This window comes from Elephantulus edwardii, unplaced genomic scaffold (genome assembly GCF_000299155.1).
Source record: "Elephantulus edwardii isolate Elephantulus edwardi_28Jun2011 unplaced genomic scaffold, EleEdw1.0 scaffold00324, whole genome shotgun sequence".
NCBI classification, from domain to species: Eukaryota; Metazoa; Chordata; class Mammalia; order Macroscelidea; family Macroscelididae; genus Elephantulus; species Elephantulus edwardii.
This window is the reverse complement of record NW_006400074.1, coordinates 1,913,363-1,935,806: the sequence shown is the minus strand read 5'-3', so window position 1 is coordinate 1,935,806 and position 22,444 is coordinate 1,913,363. Positions and strand designations below refer to the sequence as shown.

Here is a 22,444-nt window from a genome sequence, read left to right as displayed (position 1 = left end):
GCTTGCTTACTCAGAGGTTTACTGTAACTTGGAGATTTACTGTAATTTATCATAGTCAGCTGTTTTACAGAATAACAGTCTTGTTTTGATATTTACAGCCATAGATATTTTTAAAAAACAAACCTAAGGACAATGAAATAGACATCAGTCATAACCAATACTTCACTGATATGTTAATATCACAATTACCTCATTTTGCAAAGGAAAGACTGTGGTACATAATACAACAATATATCTATTTTTAATTATAAAATTCTTAAAATTAAAGTAGCATAAATTTTCTTACTATAAAATCAGAGCCTACATTAGAAAACTATACTTTAAAACTATAAAATTTTGAAACTATAGGAGGGAGTTCTGATGGTCTAGTTGCAAAGAAGTTGTAATGCAATCCCAAAGGCACATGGTTCAAATCCACCAGATGCTGTGCTGGAAAAGGAGGGGCAATCTCCTGTGTCAATCAGATCTGATTCGATGGTACATGGCAAGAAAAGAAAGGAAAAAAAAACAAACCCACAATAATGAAGGGACAGAAGAACATTTTGCTGAGTATACCAACTCCATTTCATAAGGACAAATACTGCCTAAGACCATTATTGTAGAAATAGAATGATATATGTATGAAGATCCAAGGGTGAGGGGACTAGAGGGGTGAGGATGGGTGGAGATGTGGGGAGTGTTAATCATAGGGTCACACAATTTGATGGGTGTAGGATGGCGTGGGTTAATGAAATGGGAAAGATCCTATGTGAAAAGCAAAGTATATGAACTTTGTAAGTGAACTTCTATAAAATAAAAATTATGTTTTTTAAAAAATAATGCTTGGGAATGATTGAATGAAACATAATGTCAGTGACAGAAAGTGTGAAACACATTGTATATGAAATTTTTAAATTTTTTTAAAAGTTAAAACAAAAAAAATAACAACCCAAACAAAAAAACCTGACAATGAAATAAAGCAGCAGCTGCTTCCATAAAGATTTACAGCCTCAGAAATCTTGAACGGCGGCTTTACTCTGTCCCCCTGGGCTGCTGTTATGAGAAGAAATCTACTCAACAGCAGGGGGCAGTAAATTTTAGTACCTCAGAGTTTCTTTGATTAAATAGATAATTGGGGATTTTTTAGACAACGTTAAAATAAGACAGTAAATATGCACGGAGAAAAACATTAGAGAACTGTGTTGCTGATGATGTTGCTCCCTGAGTCGGAACTGACCCATAGCTGACCCTCCAGAAGGTTTTCAGACACAGTTAATCTCATAGGAGGAGATTGTCTATCCTTTTCCCATGGAGCAGCAAGTGGCCTCAAACCACATGCCTTGGGGGTTGCAGCGCAATTGCTTGTCACCAATTGCTAGTCCGCCAGAGTGTCTAAATGCCTTTCCTTTGCTAAATGAGATAACTGTGATGTTAAAATATCAGTGAAGTATTAGTTATGGCTGATATCTATTTTATTTTCCTTGGGTTTGTTTTTTAAAAAATCTTTGGCTGTAAATATCAAAACAAGAATTTGCTATTCTGTAAAACAGCTGACTATGATAAAGTAAATCCCGAAGTTGCAGTAAGCCTCTGGGTAAGACAGCTCCACACACTTGCCTTTCAGTGATGCTTTTCAGTAAAAGAATTACAACTTTGAAACAACTGAACCAACTTTTCCCCTCCTTGCAATAAATTCTTCACCACAATCTCCTTTATTTTCTGTACCCTTTTTTGAATAATTTTTTTTAACTTCATGGTTTTTCTTGCACTATAAGGCTATATAACTATATGCACATATTCTGACTTAATCTATGCATTCTGTTTAAAGGCATTTATGCGTGGAGCTAATTGATAACCTGAGAATGCCTGTATAACCCTGAAAGAGACCAGAAAGTGATTAGAAAAATTATTTATTAAAATAGTCTCTTAACTCTTATTGTTTTAATACAACATTCTTATTTTGCCTGTTGTTATATACCACTGGGTGCTCTGTGACTCGTAGTGACCGTATACACAATAGATCTGAACTGTTCCCTATTCTGAGTCAATCTCACTGTCTCTGACACACCTACTCTCATTATCCCAGTCACTGGGTCAGTCCCATCTTGTGCCATCCTTCCAAGCTTGATGTCTTTCTCCAAGGACTGATCCTTCCTGGCACCATGCCAAAGTATGTCAGATGGAGCTTCAGAATCCTTATCTTCAAGGAGCAGCTTGGTTTCACCCTCTCAATGACAACCTGTTTGTTCCCCTAGTAGTCCATGGTATGTTCAGTACTCTTCTCTAGCACCACAATTCAAAGACATCGATTCTTCTTAGTCATTGTCCAGAACTCTGATGCATAACAAGTAATTGTAAAGACCATGGCTGGGATCAGGTGCACCTTAGTCTCCAGACTGACATTGTTTCTTTTTGGTACTTTGGAGAGGGAAAATCTGACAGCAGATCTTCCCAAAGCAATTTTTCTTTTCTAGTGCCAAGAGTGTTGATCATGGACCAAAGTGTTTCAGACTGAGGGTAAAGTATATTAATAATTAATATCGAGACAGAACACCAAGAATGAGATAAAACAGAGAGCGTAAAAAATGGGGCCAGCAGTTCGAATCAACTGAAGTGCCACAAGCTACACCTTTCTGTGTATTTATGGAGAATCAGGCGAAACAAATCATAAAGCGAATTCTCTTGTAAATAAAGCAGAACTTTTCTCTATTGTCAACCTGATGCTTAGTTCAGGAAGGAAGTATTTCACACATATTAACACTCCCTGTGTAGGGGTACCCTAGCTGTTTCTTGTCTGCAGGAAACAGCTCATTTCCTGTGATCTGTCACAGGAGAAATTCCAACTTATAATTTGGTGATTCCTTCAATTCCTGAGTAAGCATATGGTTTATCATATAATATTTGGTATGAAATTTGGCTTCCCACACCCAAGCAAGCGGAAATTGTTAACAATTTTCATCTCTTCTCCATCTGTCATGATGCTGCCAAATTGACCCGGTGGTAAGAATCTTTATTTTCTTGATATTGAATGTCAGTCCATATTGAAGAATACAGTCCTTGAACTTCTGCAGCAAACACACCAAATCCTCCTGAGTTTCAGCAAGTAAGGTTGTATAATCTGCATAATGTAGGTTATTGATGATTATTCTTCCAATCCTAATGCCACATTCCTCTCATAAAGTCCAGCCTCCCAAATGAGCTGTTCCACATATAGATTGAAAAGTTATGGAGATGGGATGCATCCTGATCTTGAACCATGCAGAGTTTCCTTACTCTGTTCCAATGACTCCTCCCTGCTCCAAGTATAGGTTTCACAGGAGTACAATCGAGTGGTCTAGGATTCTATTTTTCTCAAGGTTAGCCAAAATTTGTTGTGATCTACACAGTCAAATGTCTTTGCACAGTCAATGAAACAAAGACATTCATCTCGTACTCTCTGCTTTCAGCCAAGATCCATTTAACATTGAGTATAATGTCCATAGTGCCATAACCTCTCCTAAACCTTGCTTGCACAAGTGACAGTTCTCTGCGGATGTGCTATTCCAGTCATTTTTGGATACTCTTCGGCAGGATCTTTCTTGTGTGTGATGTTACTGATATAACCAAATTCTTTAGTTATAAAATGTGTACTTAACTGACTTAGTTGAATCAGTCTGTTTAACCTAATTCAGAGCCTAATAATTTCCTTTTTGGTGACTTTGTTTTTATTTGTTTGTTTAAGATTATATCTGGGAATTTAAGTGTCTTTTTGTTCAGCGTAATTGCATATCAGAAAACTTGGAATTGCATACAACACCTTGGTCATCTTGTGAGTGCCTATTTGATGATGATAGACGTGCAATTAAATTTAAAGCAAAATATCCAAAAAGGGCTCCATCCTTGGTGAAGATGTCAGACTTGGGAACACACCTGGAGGATAAGTATTCAGGTAAGATGTTTATATATAGCAACTATTTCTAGTTTTAATGTAAGTGAGGATTCTGCCTTTTGTAGGAAAATCTTGAACTTCAAAGTTAAAACAGATCTTTGTATAAAGCTGAACCAGATGCTAGCAATTTCTTAGCATTTTGCCTCTCATACTTGTATTTGATGAAACTTGTAAGCTGTCATATAGTTATGATTGTAAATATTTGACATCTATAGAGTCCTTGGAATTTATTTATTGCTTTGTAAGTTACAATAGTATACGTTCTGAAATTCATCATCAGAAGCATACCACATGGAAGAATGCTTTCTGGACCTTGTATTTTGAATGGTGGATTCTTGTTTTTCCAGTGCCGCTAATGCCTCATTTGTTTTCTCTGCAATGTTCTGCACTGTTTTTCTGAGCTCCTCCTGGTCTTTGCTTGTAGTATCCCATAATTCATCAAGTTTGTCTTTCATCCATGGATATATTCAGTCACTCCTCTTTTAAATTCTGTGTCAGAAAGTTCCATGAGACTTTCTGGCTTTAGGGAATCCACTGATACTGTGTTGCCCTTTATGAGTGACATCCTGCTTTGCTCTTGTGTATTGTGTGGGATAGTTTGCTTTCTTTGAGACATTGATATATTCTTGATCTGAAGACAATGCTCTTGAGATCAGCTGGGCAGCTACTGAACTTGTACGTTTCTCTGAATTTCTGACTTCAGAGAAATGTCAGTTCAGAGCCTGCTAGGGCAATCTCTTGTTGTTAAGACAGGTCAAGGTGCTCCCCATTAAAGGCAAGTTGATTGCCCAGACGTGTAGACACTGGTGTGGAGCCAAATGGGGTGAGGCAGGCAAAGGGTTGGGGTGATCGCAAGGGCAAGTGAAACACTTGGGAGACCTTGCTTAAACCTCTCCTGTCTCAGTGTGCTCACAACTGGAGTCCCTACTCAAATTCCTGCTGTCCGTTTCCTACCCAATGGTTTTCTCAGTGTTCCCTGCCTGGTGGCACTTATGCAGGTGCTCTCACAAAACAGCCCCTGCTCCAGCAGAGTCCTGGATCCTACAGGATCGGAAAAGTCAAGGTCAAATTCCCACCGACCCATTAGCCTCTGGCTGGTCTGCAGAGTCCACAGAAGCCAGCTGACTGGCTCGTTTTGAGCAGTTGGTATAGCCCAAGAGAGCTCAGCCAAATTCCCCACCAGTGGGCATGCCCTTAGGTGCTCTCCCAGTTAATCAGCAATGCCCCAGTAAACCCAGCCAGGATCCTACCGGCCTTTCTCCTGCCGGGTGATGGCTGGATCCGTGGTGGTGCCCTGAGGTCACAGGGCTGTGGCAGAGGCTGAGGTGCGTGGTTGTGGAGCTGCAAGGGGGAGCGGGGGAAGGAGGGGAAAGCAAGGGATTGGGGGCCAAAGGAGCACAGGGCTTGGACACTGCCACCAAGAGGTAGGGGGTGGGGCTTGGGCGCTGCTGGGGGTTTATGCAGCTGGCACCCTGTGTGTTGGGGGTCACCCAGGCATGGCGGGGTAGTCATTGCTCCTCTGGGGTCACACTGTGTTCACTCCTGTAGAGTTCCACGGTGGCTGGCTGACTGTTGCTCTTCCCGGCTCTCTTTGTGGCTGGCGTGGCATTCCGGCTGGCGCAGCGTTCCGGCTGGCGTGGAGTTCTGGCTGAAGAATGCTTTCTGTTGATGAATAATTATACACACTTTTATATTTTTCACTAATTAAATACTCTTTGTTCCAAGAAGTGACTGAATGGATCACAACAAACTGTGACTGACTTTGAGAACAATGGGAATCCAGAACACTTGATTGTGCTTATGTGAAACTTATACTTGAACCAGGAGGCAGTCCTCAGAACAGAGCAAGGAAACACTGCATGGTTCAAAATTGGGAAGCGTGTGCATCAAGGATGTGCCCTATCTCCATATCTTTTCAATCTATATGCAGAACAGATTATCTGGGAGGCTGGACTCTATGAGTAAAAGTGTGGCATCAGGATTAGAGGTAGACTCATCAACAATCTTTATTATGCAGATGATACAACCCTGCTTGCTGAAACTGAGGACGACCTAAAGTGCTTGTTGCAGAAGGTCAAAGACTGTAGCCTTCAATATGGATTGAAGCTCAACATCAAGAAAACAAAGATTCTCACCACTGGGCCGATTGGCAGCATCATGATAGATGGTGAAGAGATTGAGATTATTGACAGCTTCAGTTTGCTTGGCTCTCCAGTCAACACTCTTGGTACCAGCAGCCAGGAAATTAAAAGACGAATTTCATTGGGAAAGTCTGCTGTCAGAGACCTCTCCAATGTACTGAGGAGCATCGAAATCAGTCTGAACATTAAAGTTTGATACAGGTCATGGTCTTTGCATCAGAGAGCTGGGCAAGTGACTAGGGATGATAGAAGAAGAGTTGATACCTTTGCCCTTAGGTGCTGGAGAAGAGTATTGAATATACCATGGACTGCTAGGAGAACAAACAAGTTTGTCCTGGAGAGGGTGAAGCTAGGCTGCTCCTTGGAGGCAAGGATTCTGAAGCTTCATCTGACATACCTTGGACATGTTGCAAGGCGGGATCAGTTCTTGGAGAGGCACATCATGCTTGGGAGGGTAGAGGGACAACACAGGAGAGGAAGACCTTCGATGAGATGAATTGATTCCGTCACTGGGGCAATGGGGATAGGCATGTTGGAGACAATAAGGTTGGCAAGAGATAGGGCAGTGTTTAGGCCTGTTGTACATAGGGTCTCTATGAGTTGCAAGTGACTCGATGACACATAACAACAACAATCATCTTTTGGTATTCTGTGCTTTCAGCCAAGAACCATCTGACATTAGCAATGCTATCCTTCTTCATTCCATGGAGGTTTTTTCAGTGGGATACAGGAGTGAATGCTCAGATAAATTCATAAACTCCTCTAGTATGTTTTTGGATAATTTTCAGCAGACTCTTGCTTGCATGTGATATTAAAGATACTGTTCAATAATTTCTGCACCCCATTGGGTCTCCTTTCTTTGGAATGGGAACAGATATCGATCTTTTCCAGTCAGTCAGCCAGCTGGCTGTCCCCAGATTTCTTCGCACAACTTAGTGAGCATATCCAGGGCAGTGTCTGTTTGTTGAAATATGTCAATTGGTATGCCGTCAAGTCCTGGAGCCTTGTTTTATGCCTGTTCCTTCAGAGCAATTTGAACTTCCTCCTTCATCATCATAGGCTCTTGCTCATATGTCATTTCATGAAATTCTTCTGTGTCATCCAATTCCTTCTGATACAGTGACTCTGTGTATTCCTTCCATCTTCTTTTGATACTTCCTGGATCATTTAACATTTTGCCCAAAGTATCCTTAAGTATTGCCACCTGTGGCTTGAATGTGTTTTTCAGCTCCTTCAGCTTAAGAAACACTGAGTGAGTGCAGGCTGGATTTAGAAAAGGTCGTGGTACTAGGGATATTATAGCTAATGTTAGATGGATCTTGGCAGAAAGCAAAGAATACCAGGAGAATGTCTATCTGTGCTTCATTGACTATGGAGAAGCTTTTGATTGTGTGGATCACACAAACTGTGGCTGACTCTGAGAAGAATGGGAATCCAGAACGTTTGATTGTGCTAATGCGAAACCTATACTTGGACCAAGAGGCAGTTGTCAGAATAGAGCAAGGAGACATTACATGGTTCAAAATCAAGAAAGGGGTTCATCAGGGATATATTCTGTCTCCATACCTTTTCAATCTGTATGCAGAACAGATCATCTGAGATGCTGGGCTGTTCGAGGAGGAATGTGGCATCAGGATTGGTGGAAGAATCATCAACAACCTGCTTTATGCAGATGACACAACCCTGCTTGCTGAAACTGAGGAGAACCTCAGGTGCTTGCTGCAGAATGTCAACGACTGCAGTCTTCAATATGGATTGAAGCTCAACATCAAGAAAATAAAGATTCTCATCACTGGGCCAATTGGCAGCATCAGTATGAATGGTGATGAGATTGAGATAATTAACAGTTTTAGTTTACTTGGCTCCACAATCAGCGCTCTTGGTAACAGCAGCCAGGAAATCAAGAGACGAATTGCATTGGGGAAAGTCGGCTGTGAGGGACCTCTCAAGAGTACTGAAGAGCAATGATGTCAGGCTGGAGACTAAGGTGCGCCTGATCTGGGCTGTAGTCTTTGCAGTTACGTGCTATGGATCGGAGAGTTGGACAGTGAATAGGGATGATAGAGAATTGATGCCTTTGAGCTGTGGTGCTGGAGAAGAGTGTTGAATATACCATGGACTGCTAGGAGAACAGACAGGTTTGTCCTGGAGAGGGTGAAGCCGGAATGCCCCTTGGAGTCAAGGATTCTGAAGCTTCGTCTGACATACTTTGGGCATGTTGCAAGGAAACATGGAAAGGGACATCATGTTTGGCAGAGTCGAGGGGTGGTGAAGGAGTGGAAGGCCTTTGATGAGATGGATCAATTCTGTGACTGTAGTGGTGGGAATAACTGCGTTTGAGATGGCTAGCTTGGCACAGGATAGAACAACATTTAGAGCTCATACATAGCATCGCTATGAGTTGCAAGCGACTCAATGGCACATAACAACAACAACAACCTCTAGTATGAATATGATAAAAAAAAATAGGACAGAGGAATGTTTGACAGGTAATTTTTCTAAATGTTTAGTGCTATTGCATCAACCATGATCAATCATATCTCCCTTTAAACAACAGACCAGAACCTTGCCCTATCCAAGCACCATCTTCATAATCTCCACCTTGGTTAAGCTCATACTTGCAGTCACTCTGTGAATCTGTCTCTTTGAAGGTCTTCCACTCTTTTCATGACTTTCTATCATCACTCAGCATATTGTGTTTTCCCAAAGACTGTCCACTCTGGGCAACATGGCAGATAGATAGTACATATTCAGTACTAATAATTCAGGGGATCAGTCAGTGTGTAAAGAAGGAACATACCTGAAGATCCTGAAGAGTCACAGGAGAAATATTGAGTAAATATAGATCTCAGTACTCATCTATAATGCACCTTGTTAGCAATAATCAAAAATCAATAAAATTAAATAGAAGGTTTATTCTGAACAGTTAATTTCTATACATACTCTTCTGATTGAAAACCAAAATAAACGAATAGCTCAAGGTCAGCTAGTTACAATGAGATGTATAAACAAGTGAAGAGAATTAGCCATTTGCTAATCTTAAGAGTAAGAGAAGGTTATTGAAAGGAAGTAAAATAGCTATTTATAATAAAAAAGTATTCACACCCGTAATATAGATAATAGGATCAGGAAATTGGAGGGAAGAAAGAAAAGTTTAATCAGAAACACGTTAACTATTGGACTTTTTTTCTGGATAAAGTAAAGATTAGTGTAATAGCTCCTATTTGGCTTATGATAGTGACAAATTAAAAGATAAGGGTGGGAGAGAGTACGGCATGGCAACTGGTTTGACGTGTTTAAAGCACTTTCTTCTAAAGGAGGAATTAAACATACTATATGATCATATATGTATATGATCCCAGGAAGTAGGGAAGTCATAAACATCCATCTGTTTAGCTAAAGTAACCAAGTACATCTTCACCTCAGTTGCAGACAGATCATTCCTGTGTTGTTGAGAAGACATTAAAGCCATTAAGTGTGAAGTATGGGGAATATTGTCTAGGAAAGGAGAGGATAGGAGAAGACCAAGAGCAAACCTAGGGTGTGTAATTTTCTGTGAAGTAACTGTAAATCTACCTACTATGATGTGATAATTAACCACGTTTATAAATTGTGATAGCTCTGGTTCTAAAATTCATAATACTTATTTGTGTTTGATTTTCATAGGAGTAGTTCTTATCAAAGCTCAGATTTTAGAGTTGGTGTTTCCTGTTACATCAGTCCAGAAGAGAAATGTAGCCTTCAACGCCCAGAGTTCTCTGAAGGATATTTTATCTTCTCTTCCCAACATTACATATACAGGCTGTGGAAAATGTGGATTGGAATTAGAAACTGATCAGAACAAGATCTACAAACAATGTTTCAACTGCTTACCATTTTTTATGAAGAAAATATACTATAGGTAAGAAACACAAACCAGTTGGATAGAAAATACTATTATATTAGACTGAAGATGATCAAAACATTTCTGTTTTCTTACCAGAATTAGAACTATCCAAGAACTAACTGGGGGAGTTTTTGGTTTTCAAGCAGCTATATCTATAGGAAAATAAGTATATTTTTAACAAAGATCTAAATGGTTCATAATAAATTCACTTCCTGGCCATAAGTATATTTGTAATTTAAAGGTTAAGACTATTAAACAATCTACCTTTGAGTGATCATCAGGGTACCTTTGAAAATGTCTAACCCTCTCTGTGCCTCAGTCTTCTATTTTTACATTAGAAATTAAGGATATCATATGTTCTTTGGTAAAATTGCTAGTCATTTCAATGAAAAAGCAGTTTTTCAAGTAATTCATATAAAAATGTAGGATAGCCATCTTTTACTTTATGTGTGTCTTTACAAAGCAGCCCTCATTGTTCTGCTTTCTTCCTTTTATTTCCAGGTTCAATATATAAAATTTAAAGACTTACTCCTCATTGACTGAGTATCTTGTTATCCAGCATTTTATATTTACAGTAATAAGATAATCTACTGTCCAACATTAAGAATGTGTCCAAAGTATTCAGACAAAGCTTCAGAATCCTTGCCTCCAAGGAGCAGCCTAGTGTCATCTTCTCCAGGACAAACCTCTTTGTTCTCCTAACAGTCCTTGTTATATTCAGTACTCTTCTCCAGCCCCAAAGCTCAAAAACATCAGTTCTCCCTCTATCATCCCTAGTCATTATCCAGCTTCTTTGATACATAGCAAGTAATTACAAAGAGCATGGCCTGGATCAAGCACACCTTAGTTCTCCAGACTGACATCATTGCTCTTCAGTACTCTGGAGAGGGCCCTGAAAGTAGATTTTCCCAGTGCAATTTGTATTTTTCATTTCCTGGATGCTGGGATCAAGAATGTTGGTTGTGGAGTCAAGCAAACTGAAGCTGTTAACAGTGTCAATCTCCTTACCATCTGTCATAAAATAATGCCCATTGGTGATAATCTTTGTTTTCTTGACGTTGAGCTTCAATCCATATTGAAGGCTGGAGTCCTTGCTTGACCTTCTACTTTACTTCACTTGACCTTCACTTCAGTTCCTCCTGACTTTCAGCAAGCAAGGTTGTGTCATCTGCAAAACACGGATTATTGAATAGTCTTCCTCCATTCCTGAGCCACTTTTCTCCTCATAGAGCCCAGCCTCCCATAGGTAATGTAATTTTTTTGTAATGTCATTTTTAAAGGTATTATACAGCTTGAACACCCATCTTTAGCAATTTTTCAAAAACCTATACATTCTGTGGAATAATACTTTTGGAAGTCGAGAAACATTCTTTTTCTCTGTACTGGGAACAAAGAAACCACCTTTTCAACCTCCTCTGGAGGCAACACAGGGAGGCTGGACTCTGAAGTCAGGGCTGCGGGGTTGTGGTCATGTGCTTGGAGGAGTCCTTTCCAATGTGCCCATTCACACGCCTCACAGATGGGTGCTGTTTGCTGACAGGAAACCTGAGTTTCTTCCCACATGGCCAGAATGAAAGGTCAGTTCTAGGATTAGTGTGTCCTTGTCCAAATCACTGCTAACCTCATGCTCAAGCTGCTGTGAGAGCAGCCTCTTAGTTATGACCTGTCTTTGCCTCACTGGTCCCTTATCCACACAACAGACAGAATGATCACTCCTTCCTTAAATCTGGATAGGTACTTGTCTAATATACCTGCTGCTTCTGTAAGCTCATCAGCTGCTCTTTTCTCCCTCAGCTCTCTGAACTGCTCCACACTATGCTCCGGCCACAGCTTTGTTCTGTTCTTCAGACGCTCCCAATTTTTTTCTCAAGGCTTTTTCAAGAGCTGTTCTCATACCTGAATACAAGCCTGACTCTCATTTGTTAATTTAAATGCCATTCATCACTTTCCTAACCACCTCTGTAATTTGTAGTTGTATAGTTTGCTATGCATCATACTCAACTCAATAACACCTAACAACAACAGCTGCTAGAGTTGGGTTTTTTCGCTAAATCTTTCTTGAAATATAGTTCATTTTCTATAAAGTTTACCTATTTAAAATGTACAATGCAGTAGCTCTAGTATAGCCAAAGAACTGTGCACCTGTCATCACAGTCTAATTTTAGAACATTTACATCCCCTAAAAAGAAACCCAAGGGAGGTCTGGTGGCCTAGTGGCAAGAAGCTGCACTGCAATCCCAGAGGTACGTGGTTCAAATCCACCAGATGCTCTGCTGGACAGGGGGGAGGACAATCTCCTCCTGTACCAGTCAGATTTTATTTGATGGTATACACACACACACACACCACAAGAAAAAAAGAAACCCAAACCCTTTATCATTGACATTCATGGGCCCCGCAGCCATTTCCTGTATCTATAGATTTGCCAGTTCTGAGCGTTTCCTTTGAGTGGAATCACAACATGTTGTCCTTTGTTTCTATCTTCTTTTGTTTAGCATAATGTTTTCAGGGTGCATTCATGTTATAGTATGATTCTTTTTTTTTTTTTTTATTCTTGCTAACTGTTGAATTAGAACTGACTCCTAGCTGAACTCTTAAAACTGCCACTGAAAACCCATCAGTGAATTTTCAGAGGCAGTAAATCACACTGTAAGAGTTTGCTTGTCTTTCTCACGTAGAACAGATGGTAGATTCGAACTGCGTGCTTTTGGTTTGGCAGCGCAGCTCCTTACCACTAGACCACTGGAGAGTCTATCACATTTTGTTTATTCATTAATCAGCTCATGGGAATGTGTGTTGTTTTTATCTTAAAACTTCAAAACACTTCTAACTTTCCTGTAAACTTTTGTTAAAATCACAATTAAAAGAAAAACCTTTATATAAAAAACAAACTTCAGCGAGCTTTGGTGGCCTAGTGGCAAGAAGCTGCACTGCAATCCCAGAGATGTGCGGTACAAATCCACCAGATGCTCTGCTGAAGGAGGAACAATCGCCTCCTGTACCAGTCAGATCCGATTTGACGGTACACACATTAAAACAAAACAAAACAACCAAAAAGCTTCAAAACACTAAAATCTTTGATACTGTACTTAGCTTACTTGGATTCAAGTCAGAGCCAACTCATAGTCGACCCTCCAGCAGGTTTCTTGAGGCTGTAAATTGCACACGCAGAGATTGCCCATCTTTCCTACTTTGAGAAACTGGAGGTTTTGAAGCTTGCTTTTGAGTTGGGAGCACAGCTACTTACTCACTTGGCCATCTTACTCCCAAACTAGCAGCAACAAAGTCTCTAAAAACAACTGATTCAGTGTGGAAAAAACCTTAGGGATAAGAGTGCCCTCTAGTGGAACTTAAGAGGTGATTCCACAAACCCTCAGCACGGTCAAATTGTCAATTGGAGGACTCCTTGAGTCCTCGTCCAAATTCCACAGCTATACGTCTTTGCAGGAGGAGACTGCCCATCTCTATCCTTTAGAGCAGCAAGTGGATTCCAAGTGACCTCAGCAGTCAGCAGCATTATCTGTAACACACTTTGCCGCAGAGCTCTTTTCTGTTGGTCCTCTGCCACCCTAAGTCTATCGTGCTCAAACCCATTGCTGCAGTCACTGTGTCAATCCCTTGAGTCTTTCTCTCTTTCAAGACCCTACACCTTTCCTACCATAATGTCCTTCCAAAGACTGGCACCTCCTGACAACATGCCCAAAGTATGTGAGATGAATTTTTGTTGTTTTGTCTCTAACTCTGGTTGCACTTCACCAACACAGATCTGTTTGTTCCTTTGGCAGTCCAAGGGTAATTCAGCACTGTACCATCACCACAATTCACTGCCATAGGTTCTTCTTTTGTCTTCCTTATTCATCGTTCAACTTTCAGATGCATAGGAAGCAATTGAAAATATCATGGCTTGGATCAAGCATACCTTAGTCTTTAAATGACTGCCGTGCTTTCTTAAAAAAAAATTTTTTTAATTAATGATTTTTTAATGCAACATATATTTTTTTTGCAACATATATATTTTTACAGCATATTGTTTCCATTCAATTTTTTCCCTATTCATTGATTGTTGCACATTTTCTTCCCTGCCTAACCCTCCTCCCAGTTCCTTTTTCTCTTTGAAGAAAACAAAATTCTTTCATTGTTATACATTCCCCGTCAGTCCCCAGTCCACTTTAATATGCATTTCTTTTTCTTTAATCTTGTCATGAAAATAATAGCTAATCCTGTATTCCTTTTATTCCTTCCTCATCTGTTTCAATGCAGTATACATTATTTATTTCCTCTTTTCTTAGGTTCCTCCAGACCCCAATGTCAGTCTTGCTTTTTAGCACTTTAATGACGTCTTTGACAGCATATTTCCCCAATGCTGTGCATCTTTTGTTTTCTTGACTACTGTTACCATGGATATTGATTATGAATCCAAGTAAAATGAAATTTAAAACTCCGTTAAGGGATGATAAACCCTTAGAGCTAGGGATTTTGAGCATTTCTTCATGTGTTTGTTTGCCATCTGAATGTCTTCTTTGGTGAAGTGTCTGTTCATATCCTGTGCCTGTTTTACAATTGGATTTATTTACCATTATGTTGTTGTGGTGTTTGAGTGTTCTATAAATACTAGATATAAGTCCCTTATCAGACATGTCATTACCAAATATGTTTCCCAGTTTGTAGCTTTCCTTTTACCCTGTTGGAGAAGGTTTTGGATGTGCATAAAGATTTGACTCTTAGGAGGTCCCATTCATCTATTTTATCCTCTCCTGGTTGTAGATTTTTATGGATGCTTGGAAGACAGTTCATGTTGTGTATTATGGCTTCTAGGGTTCTTCTAAGCTTTTCTATAATGATGTTTATAGTCCTTGGTTTTAGTCCTAAGTTCTTGATCCACTTTGAATTGGTTTTTGTGTACAGAGTGAGGTGTGGGTCCTGCTTTTCTGCAGATGGTTTTCCAATTGTGCCAACCGCATTTGTTAAAAAGGCTGTCATTTCCCCACTTAACTGATTTCAATTCCTTGTCAAAAATCAGTTCATCATAGGTACATGGGCTGATTTCTGGGTTCTCAATTCTAGTCCATTGATCTATGTCATTGTACCAGTACCATGCTGTTTTGACCATGGCAGTGTAGTAGGATTTGAAATCAGGAATTGAGATGTCTCCTACCTTGTTTCTCTTTTTAAGGAGTGTATTGCTTAATCAGGTCTCTTCCCATTCCAATTGAAATTGAAGATTGCCTTTTACATCTCATTGAAGGATGGAACTGGTATCAAAACAACTATGAGATATCATCTCACCCCAGTAACAATAGCAAAATTCAACAGAGCAGCAAACAACAAATGCTGGTGAAGTTGTGGAGAAAGCAGAATCCTTATTCACTGTTGGTGGGAGTATAAAATGATGCAACCAGTATGGAAGGCAGGATGGCATTTTCTCAAAAAGTTGGAAATAGAAATACCATTTGACCAATTCCACTACTGGGAATATACCCTAAAGAAACCAGAACTGCCGCACAGGCAGATATATGTGCACCCATGTTTATTGCTGCTTTGTTCACAGTAGCAAAGAATTGCAAACAACCCAAGTGTCCATCAGCAAATGAATGGATAGAAAATCTGTGATATAGTCACACGATGTGGTATTATACAGCACTGAAAAACATTGAACTCATGAAATATACAAAATGGGTGACCATGAAGGACATTATTGAGTGAAATATCTCAGTAACAAAAGGTCAAATGTTATAAAACAGGACTGATATTGGAGTTGGGGGCAAACTAAGAAAAGAGGCAATAAATAATGCACACACCATTGAAACAAAGAGAACTGTATAAAAGGAATATATGATTAGATATTTTTGGCATGACAAGAGTCCAGAATAAAGTAGACTGGACGGGGGTTGGGGGAGCTGTATAACAATGAAAGAATTTTATTTCCCTAGAGAAAAACAAACGGGCCGGGGGGGCGGGGGGGAGTAAAATGTACAACAATGAATGAATGGAAATCCAAGTTCTCTATAAACTTTCATTAAAATATCAATTAAAAAAACAAACAGAAATACCATTATGTGGTGTTAATGGTTTATTGTTCAAAATGGCTTTTTTTATCCATTAACTTTGACTTTGCTGTGTGATTGAGTTGGGTGTGCTAGCCTATCCACAAGGGAATTAGCTGTTCTTACCGATATTTTGAGCAAATTCAGAGGCATAGTCTTATGTTCTCACTACCAGCAAAGAAGAAACATAGAATGTATAACATCTTTTATGTTCAGAGATTCTTGCATCAAGCTGACCTGTAGAACAGACCTGACATGAGACCAAGCTGACTTGGGACTGCTGCTAATGGAACTAGAGCTAGAATACTTCACCTAAGTTTGTTGGAGAACATGGGGACAGAGTGGAGGTGGGGAAATCCTGTTGTTGGCAAGACTTAAGAGATTTGTAACACTAGCCTGAAGCCTTGAGGCTGAAGTCTGTAGGGTACCTGTGTGCACACTCAGAAGCTGTCCTGACTGAGAAATTGTATCCTGTTGCCAACTAAAATTGTATTCTGTTAATTTTTCTAATGAAGTCCATAATCATAAAAAAAAAAGAGAGAGATGATCAACCCAAAACGCATTCTAGTTGAATTGAGTTTGACTCATGGGGAGCCAGGATAGTGTTTCTGAGACTGTAAATCTTTGCAGGAGGAGAATACCAACCTTTCTCCTAAGGAGCACCCAGTAGATTTAAACTACTAACCTTTCAGTTACTAGCCCAATGTGTTATACAGTGAGCAACCAAGGCACATTAAGAGATGATAAAAAGTTCTCATTGCTGTAGAGTTGGAACCAACTCATAAGCAGACCCTCTAGTGAAATTGAGATGCTGTGAAATCACAGGGTGGAGATTGCCCATCTTTCCCTGTAGAACTGGTGGGTGGTGGTGTTATGTGCTGTCAAGAGAGAACTGACTCATTATTGACCCCCCCCAGTGGGTTTTCAGAGGCTGTAAATGTCATGACAGAAGATTGCTTATCTTTCTTTCTCAGAGCACCTCGTGGAAATGAGCCATTTGGAAAAACCATGACGAGGAAATGTCTTTTATGGTAATAAAGATAATGAGAAAAAGGAACTCTTTCTGACAACAATGCTAAATATATTTAAAGAAAGCAAAATATCCATAGAAAACAAAATAATGGAGCCTGAGGAACTGAAGTAAAATTTAAATAATTAAAATAATACCTGAGAAAATAAAATAACTATACCTGAGAAATCTGAAAAAACATTCTATAATACCATCTAGTGGAGGTAAATTGAGTAGAAGTAACTGAATTTTCAGAAAAGAAAAACAAAAAAGGCAAACATGTCCGAACAAAAATATAGGGTTCAATTAAGAAATCTGATATTAATGTCTACTAATAGTTCAAGCTGCTCTGAAAGAATTGACAAGAAACAAGGCCCCAGAAATTGACAGCATACTAATTAGCATATTTAAACAGATGCTGCCCTGAGTGAACTCACCAAGTTGTGCCAAGAAATTTGGAGGACAACCACCTGACCAACCGACTGGAAGAGATCTTTGTTCCCTTTTGAAAGGAGACCCGACAGAGTGTGGAAATTATTGAACAATATCATTAATATCACATGCAAGTAAGAGTCTGCTGAAAATTATCTAAAAGAGAACTGCCAGATGTGCACGCTGGATTTAGAAGAAGCCTTGGTACTAGGGGTATTATAGCTAATGTTAGATCTTGGCTGAAAGCAGGGAGTACCAGAGGAATATCTATCTGTTTCATTGACTATCCAAAGGCATTTTACTGTGTGGATCATAACAAAGTGTGGCTAACTCTGAGAAGAATGGGAATCCCAGAACACTTGATCATGCTTATGCAAAATCTATACTTGGACCAGGAGGCAGCCGTAAGAACAGAGCAAGGAAACACTGCATAGTTCAAAATGGGGAAGGGTGTACACCAGGGATGTGTCCTATCCATTCCTTTTCAATCTATATGCAGAACAGATCACCCAGGACCCTGGGCTCTATGAGGAGGAGCGTGGTATCAGGATTGGAGGAAGACTCATCAACAACCTGCATTATGCAGATGACGCAACCTTGCTTTCTGAATCTGAGGAGGACCTGAAGCACTTGCTGCAGAAGGTCAAGGACTACAGCATTCATTATGAATGAAAGCTCAACATCAGGAAAACAAAGAATCTCACCATTGGGCCGATTGGCAGCATCATGATGGATGGTGAAAAGATTGAGATTGTTAACAGCTTTACTTTGCTTGGCTCCACAGTCAACACTGTTGGTACCAGCAGTCAGAAAATCAAAAGATGAATTTCACTTGGAAAGTCTGGTATCAAGGAGCACTCTAGAGTACTTAAGAACAAGAGTCAGGAGACTAAGGTGTACCTGACCCAGGCCATGGTCTTTGCAGTTACTTGCCGTGTGTTGGAAAACTGGACAGTGACTAGGGATGATAGGAGAATTGATGCCTTTGAGCTGTGGTGTTGGACAAGAATATTGAATAGGCCATAGACTGCTAGTAGAAAAAACAAGTTTGTCCTAGAGAGTGTGAGACCAGGCTGTTCCTTGGAGGCAAGGATTCTGAAGCTTCATCTGACATACTTTGAGAATGTTGCAAGAAAGGACCAGTTGTTGGAGAACGAAATCATGTTTAGAAGGGTGGAGGGACAAACCAAGAAAAAAAGACCCTCAATGAAATGGATTGACTCAGTGATTGGGATAATGAGGTTATATGTGTTAAAGACAGTATGTATGACGCAGGATAGAGCAGGGTTCACGACTATTGTATATGAGGTTGCTATGAGTCGCCAATGACTCCATGGTGCATAACAACAACAGTCATCTATGAGTTAATCTTACTGTGGTAGCCTACATGTTGCAGTGCTGCTGGAAGCTACATCACCACTATTTCAGTCACATGCAGGGTCACTCCTGGTGGACAGATTTCAACAGAACTTCCAGACTAATACAGACTAGCTGGCCTACCCATCTACTTCTGAAATAATCAGCCCTTGAAAAACATGTGAATTGCATCAGAATTGAACAGTACCTTGTTGGAAGATGAAGCTCCCAGGTTGGAAGGCCCCCAAAATGCAACTGGGGAGGCTCTGCCTCCTCAAAGTGGAGTCTGCTTTAATAATGTGACAGTGCTCTTACCCAATGAAGGACAACCTTCATTTGCTGATATAACATGACTAGAATGAGAAAGAGATGAAAATGTTCATTGATAATTATAACACAGAATATATGAAGTATGAATGTAGGAAAACTAGCAGTTGTAAAAACTGAAACGGAACACATACAGATTGATAACCTATCCATTTCTACTCTTATGTGCCATTGACTCAGAATCAACTCAGAACTGACCCTCCAGCAGGTTTATAGGGACTATAAATTGCACAAGAGATTTGCCTATCTTTATCATACAGAGTGGCTAGTACATTCGGGCTGCCTGCCAGTTGACAGCGCAGCTCCTTACCTCTAAGCCACCAGAATGCCCTATCTGGTGCATTAGTAGGCTATTATTTACCTGTTACTGAAATGGACTATTATTTGCCATTTTGAATGAATAACCAACCATATGGCCTACTATGCCACGAATGAAAAATTGAACAGTGGTGTTGCATTCATTGTCAAAAGAATATTTTACAATCTGTCCTGAAGTGCAGTAATGTCAATGCTGGAATATGTACCCATAGGAATACAAGGAAGACCTGTTGATGTGACTGTTATTCATATTTATGCACCAGCCACTAAAGCCAAAGAAGAATAAACTGAGGATACAAACTATAAACTTATACACTCCAAAACTGATTGAAATGCAATCAAGATACATTAATAGTAACTGGTGATTGGAATGAGAAAGTTGGAAACAAAAAAGAAAAGCTGGTGGTTGGGAAGTACCCCTTAGAGATAGAAATGAGGCCAGAGGCCACATGATAGAAAGTTGTATGACCAGTACCTTAATCACTGCAATACCTTTTTTTAAGAAACCCTGGACCTCACTTGATGGAACACACAGGAATCTAATTGTCTACATCAATGGAAAGAGAGATGGTGGAGAAGCTAAGTGTCATCAGTCTGAACAAGGCCAGGAGCCAACTTGAACTAGAACACCAGTTGCTTATAAGCAAATTCAAGTTGAAGCTGAAGAAAATTTTAGAATATTCATAACCTTGAATTTATCCTCCCTGAATTTAGTAACCATCTCAAGAACAGACTTGATGCATTGGACACTAGAGATCAGACAAGTTATGGGCTGGCATCAAAGACATTATATATAAAGAAAGCAAGAAGTCATTTTAAAAGACAAAAAAGAAAGAAAACATGAAAATGGATTTCAGAAGAGATTCTGAAGCTTACTGTAGAGAGCATTTTGTTGTGTGCCATCGATTTGGAACCACCCATCACTGACTCTCCAGCAGGTTTTTAGAGCAGTAAAGTGCATGGGAGGTGCTGCCTCTCCTTTATCCACAGAGCAGCTGGTGAATTTGACCCTCTTGCTATGGCATTGCAGCACAACCTCTTATCTCTACACCACCAGAGCTCCCTGCTATAGAGCATAGAGGAGCTAAAGCAAAAGGAAGAACTATGAAGTAAGAAAGCTGAACAGAAAGATTTCAAAGGGCAAATATGAACAGACAAAGCAAAGTATTATAATGAAATATGCAAAGACTTACAGTTAGAAAATAGAATGGAAGAATGGAGAGTAGCATTTGGGTTCTTAAAAGCTTGTGAATGGCTATCAAATGTACACCTTTTGGTTTCTATTTACCAAGGCCAGAGAATAAGAAGGAAACCAAAGAATTGGAGAAGGAACAAGTATACAGGGCCAATAGCCTGCAGGACTCCCAGCCTCATCTGTGCTGAACCAGAAGTAGATGGTTCCTGGTTACAATTACCAACCCTTCTGATCTGGATCTCAACACATAGTCCCAGGTAGAATGGGTGAAAATTGTAGAAAAAACTAAAATTATTTTGGGGGTCATTTAGCAAAAAAAATGTATTCCCTTCCAGTGTAGAAAGCTAGAAGTTCCCAGTTAGAGTCCAAGCTCTGGGGAAGGCCTTTGTTTTCTCTGTGTGTCTTCTGGTTCTCATTTCCCCAGAGCAGGACCCTACATCCAGTGGATGCACTCTACTCCCACCTTGTCTGTCTTGGTGGTGCTGAGGTTTCCCTAAAAGGTAAATTCTTTACAAAAATTATCTTTTGCCATTCTTATTCATTTTCCATCTCTCTGTTACATAGCAGGTAATTGAGAAGACCATGGCCCTGAATCAAGCATACTTTAGTCTTCAAACTGGCATCATTGCTCTTTAGCAGTTTAAGGTCTCTGACAGTGGACTTAGCCACTGCAATGCATTGTCTCATTTCCTGACTATTTGTACCAGTGGTGTTGATTGTTGATCCAACCAACAAGAAATTATTGGTATCTTCAGTCCTTTCTGCATCTGTCGTAATGTTGACTGTTGGTCTGGGGAAGATCTTTGTTTTCTTGATTTTTGACATAATCCATACAAGAGTCCTTGATTTTCTACAGCAAATGTTTCATATCTTCCTCATCTTCAGCAAGCAAAATTGTATCATCTGCATAACATAGGTTGTTGATGTGTCTTCCTCCAGTTCTGATGCCACAGTCGTCTTCTTCAGAGTTCTGCTTAGTGAATTATTTGCTTAGCAAATACAGATTGGACAGATATGGAGAAGGAATATAACCCTGATTCACGCATTTCCTGATTTTTAAACCATACAATTTCCCCTTGCTCATTTCAGATAACAGCTTCTTGGTCTAGGTATAGATTTCATGTAAGCACAAAGGATAGTACCTGTAAGTATGTTGTTGTTGTATGCTATCAAGTCAAAACTGACTCATAACTGACCCTCCAGTGGGTTTTCAGAGGCAGTAAATGTCACAGGAAAAAATATTGCCCAAACAGTCCTCTTCTGAAAAGACTGTACAAGACCAAAAGAACAACATTTATTCTATAGCAAAGATGGGAAGGTAAGGAAAGCTAAACTAGAGTTCTGGAAATGAAGCAAGAGAACATAAGAGGATGTTGTTATATTATGAAATGTGAAAATAATGCCACTGAAGATCTTTTAGAAATTATCAAATGGCAACCTCATTTACTGGGTAAACTTTCACCAAAACCATAAAAATATTACTCTTAATTTTTAAAAAAAAAACCATTGCTTTTGAAATTATACTCATTTAGGCATTCTTTTAATTTGAAAAGGTTTTGAAGGCCATCTGTTTATTCTTTTTTAGGCCAGCTTTAATGACTGCTGTTGATGGAAGACATAATGTTGTCATTCAGGTGGGCTCAAAACTGATAGCGAAGATTATCCTCAACATTTCTCCTGACTGGCTGAGCAAAGTTATAGGTAATATATCAACATTCCATCAAGAGGCAGTTCTTGGTGAAACTATAAATTTTTAAAATTTAGGTTGCTTATTTTTCATTTCAATGAATATCTACAGAGATTTTGGGATTCCATTCATTCATTGTTGC

General features: G+C 39.6%; 1 protein-coding gene across 1 annotated transcript in view; it reads left to right on the top strand.

Moving 5' to 3' along the window:
• Positions 1-22,444, top strand: part of LOC102866188 (protein FAM35A-like) — a 111,208-nt gene that overhangs the window by 69,187 nt on the left and 19,577 nt on the right. Inside the window, exons 5-6 of the mRNA XM_006901403.1 lie at positions 9,715-9,949; positions 22,201-22,316. Of these exons, the coding sequence (XP_006901465.1) occupies positions 9,715-9,949; positions 22,201-22,316 (351 nt within the window). The remainder of the gene's footprint in view (positions 1-9,714; positions 9,950-22,200; positions 22,317-22,444) is intronic.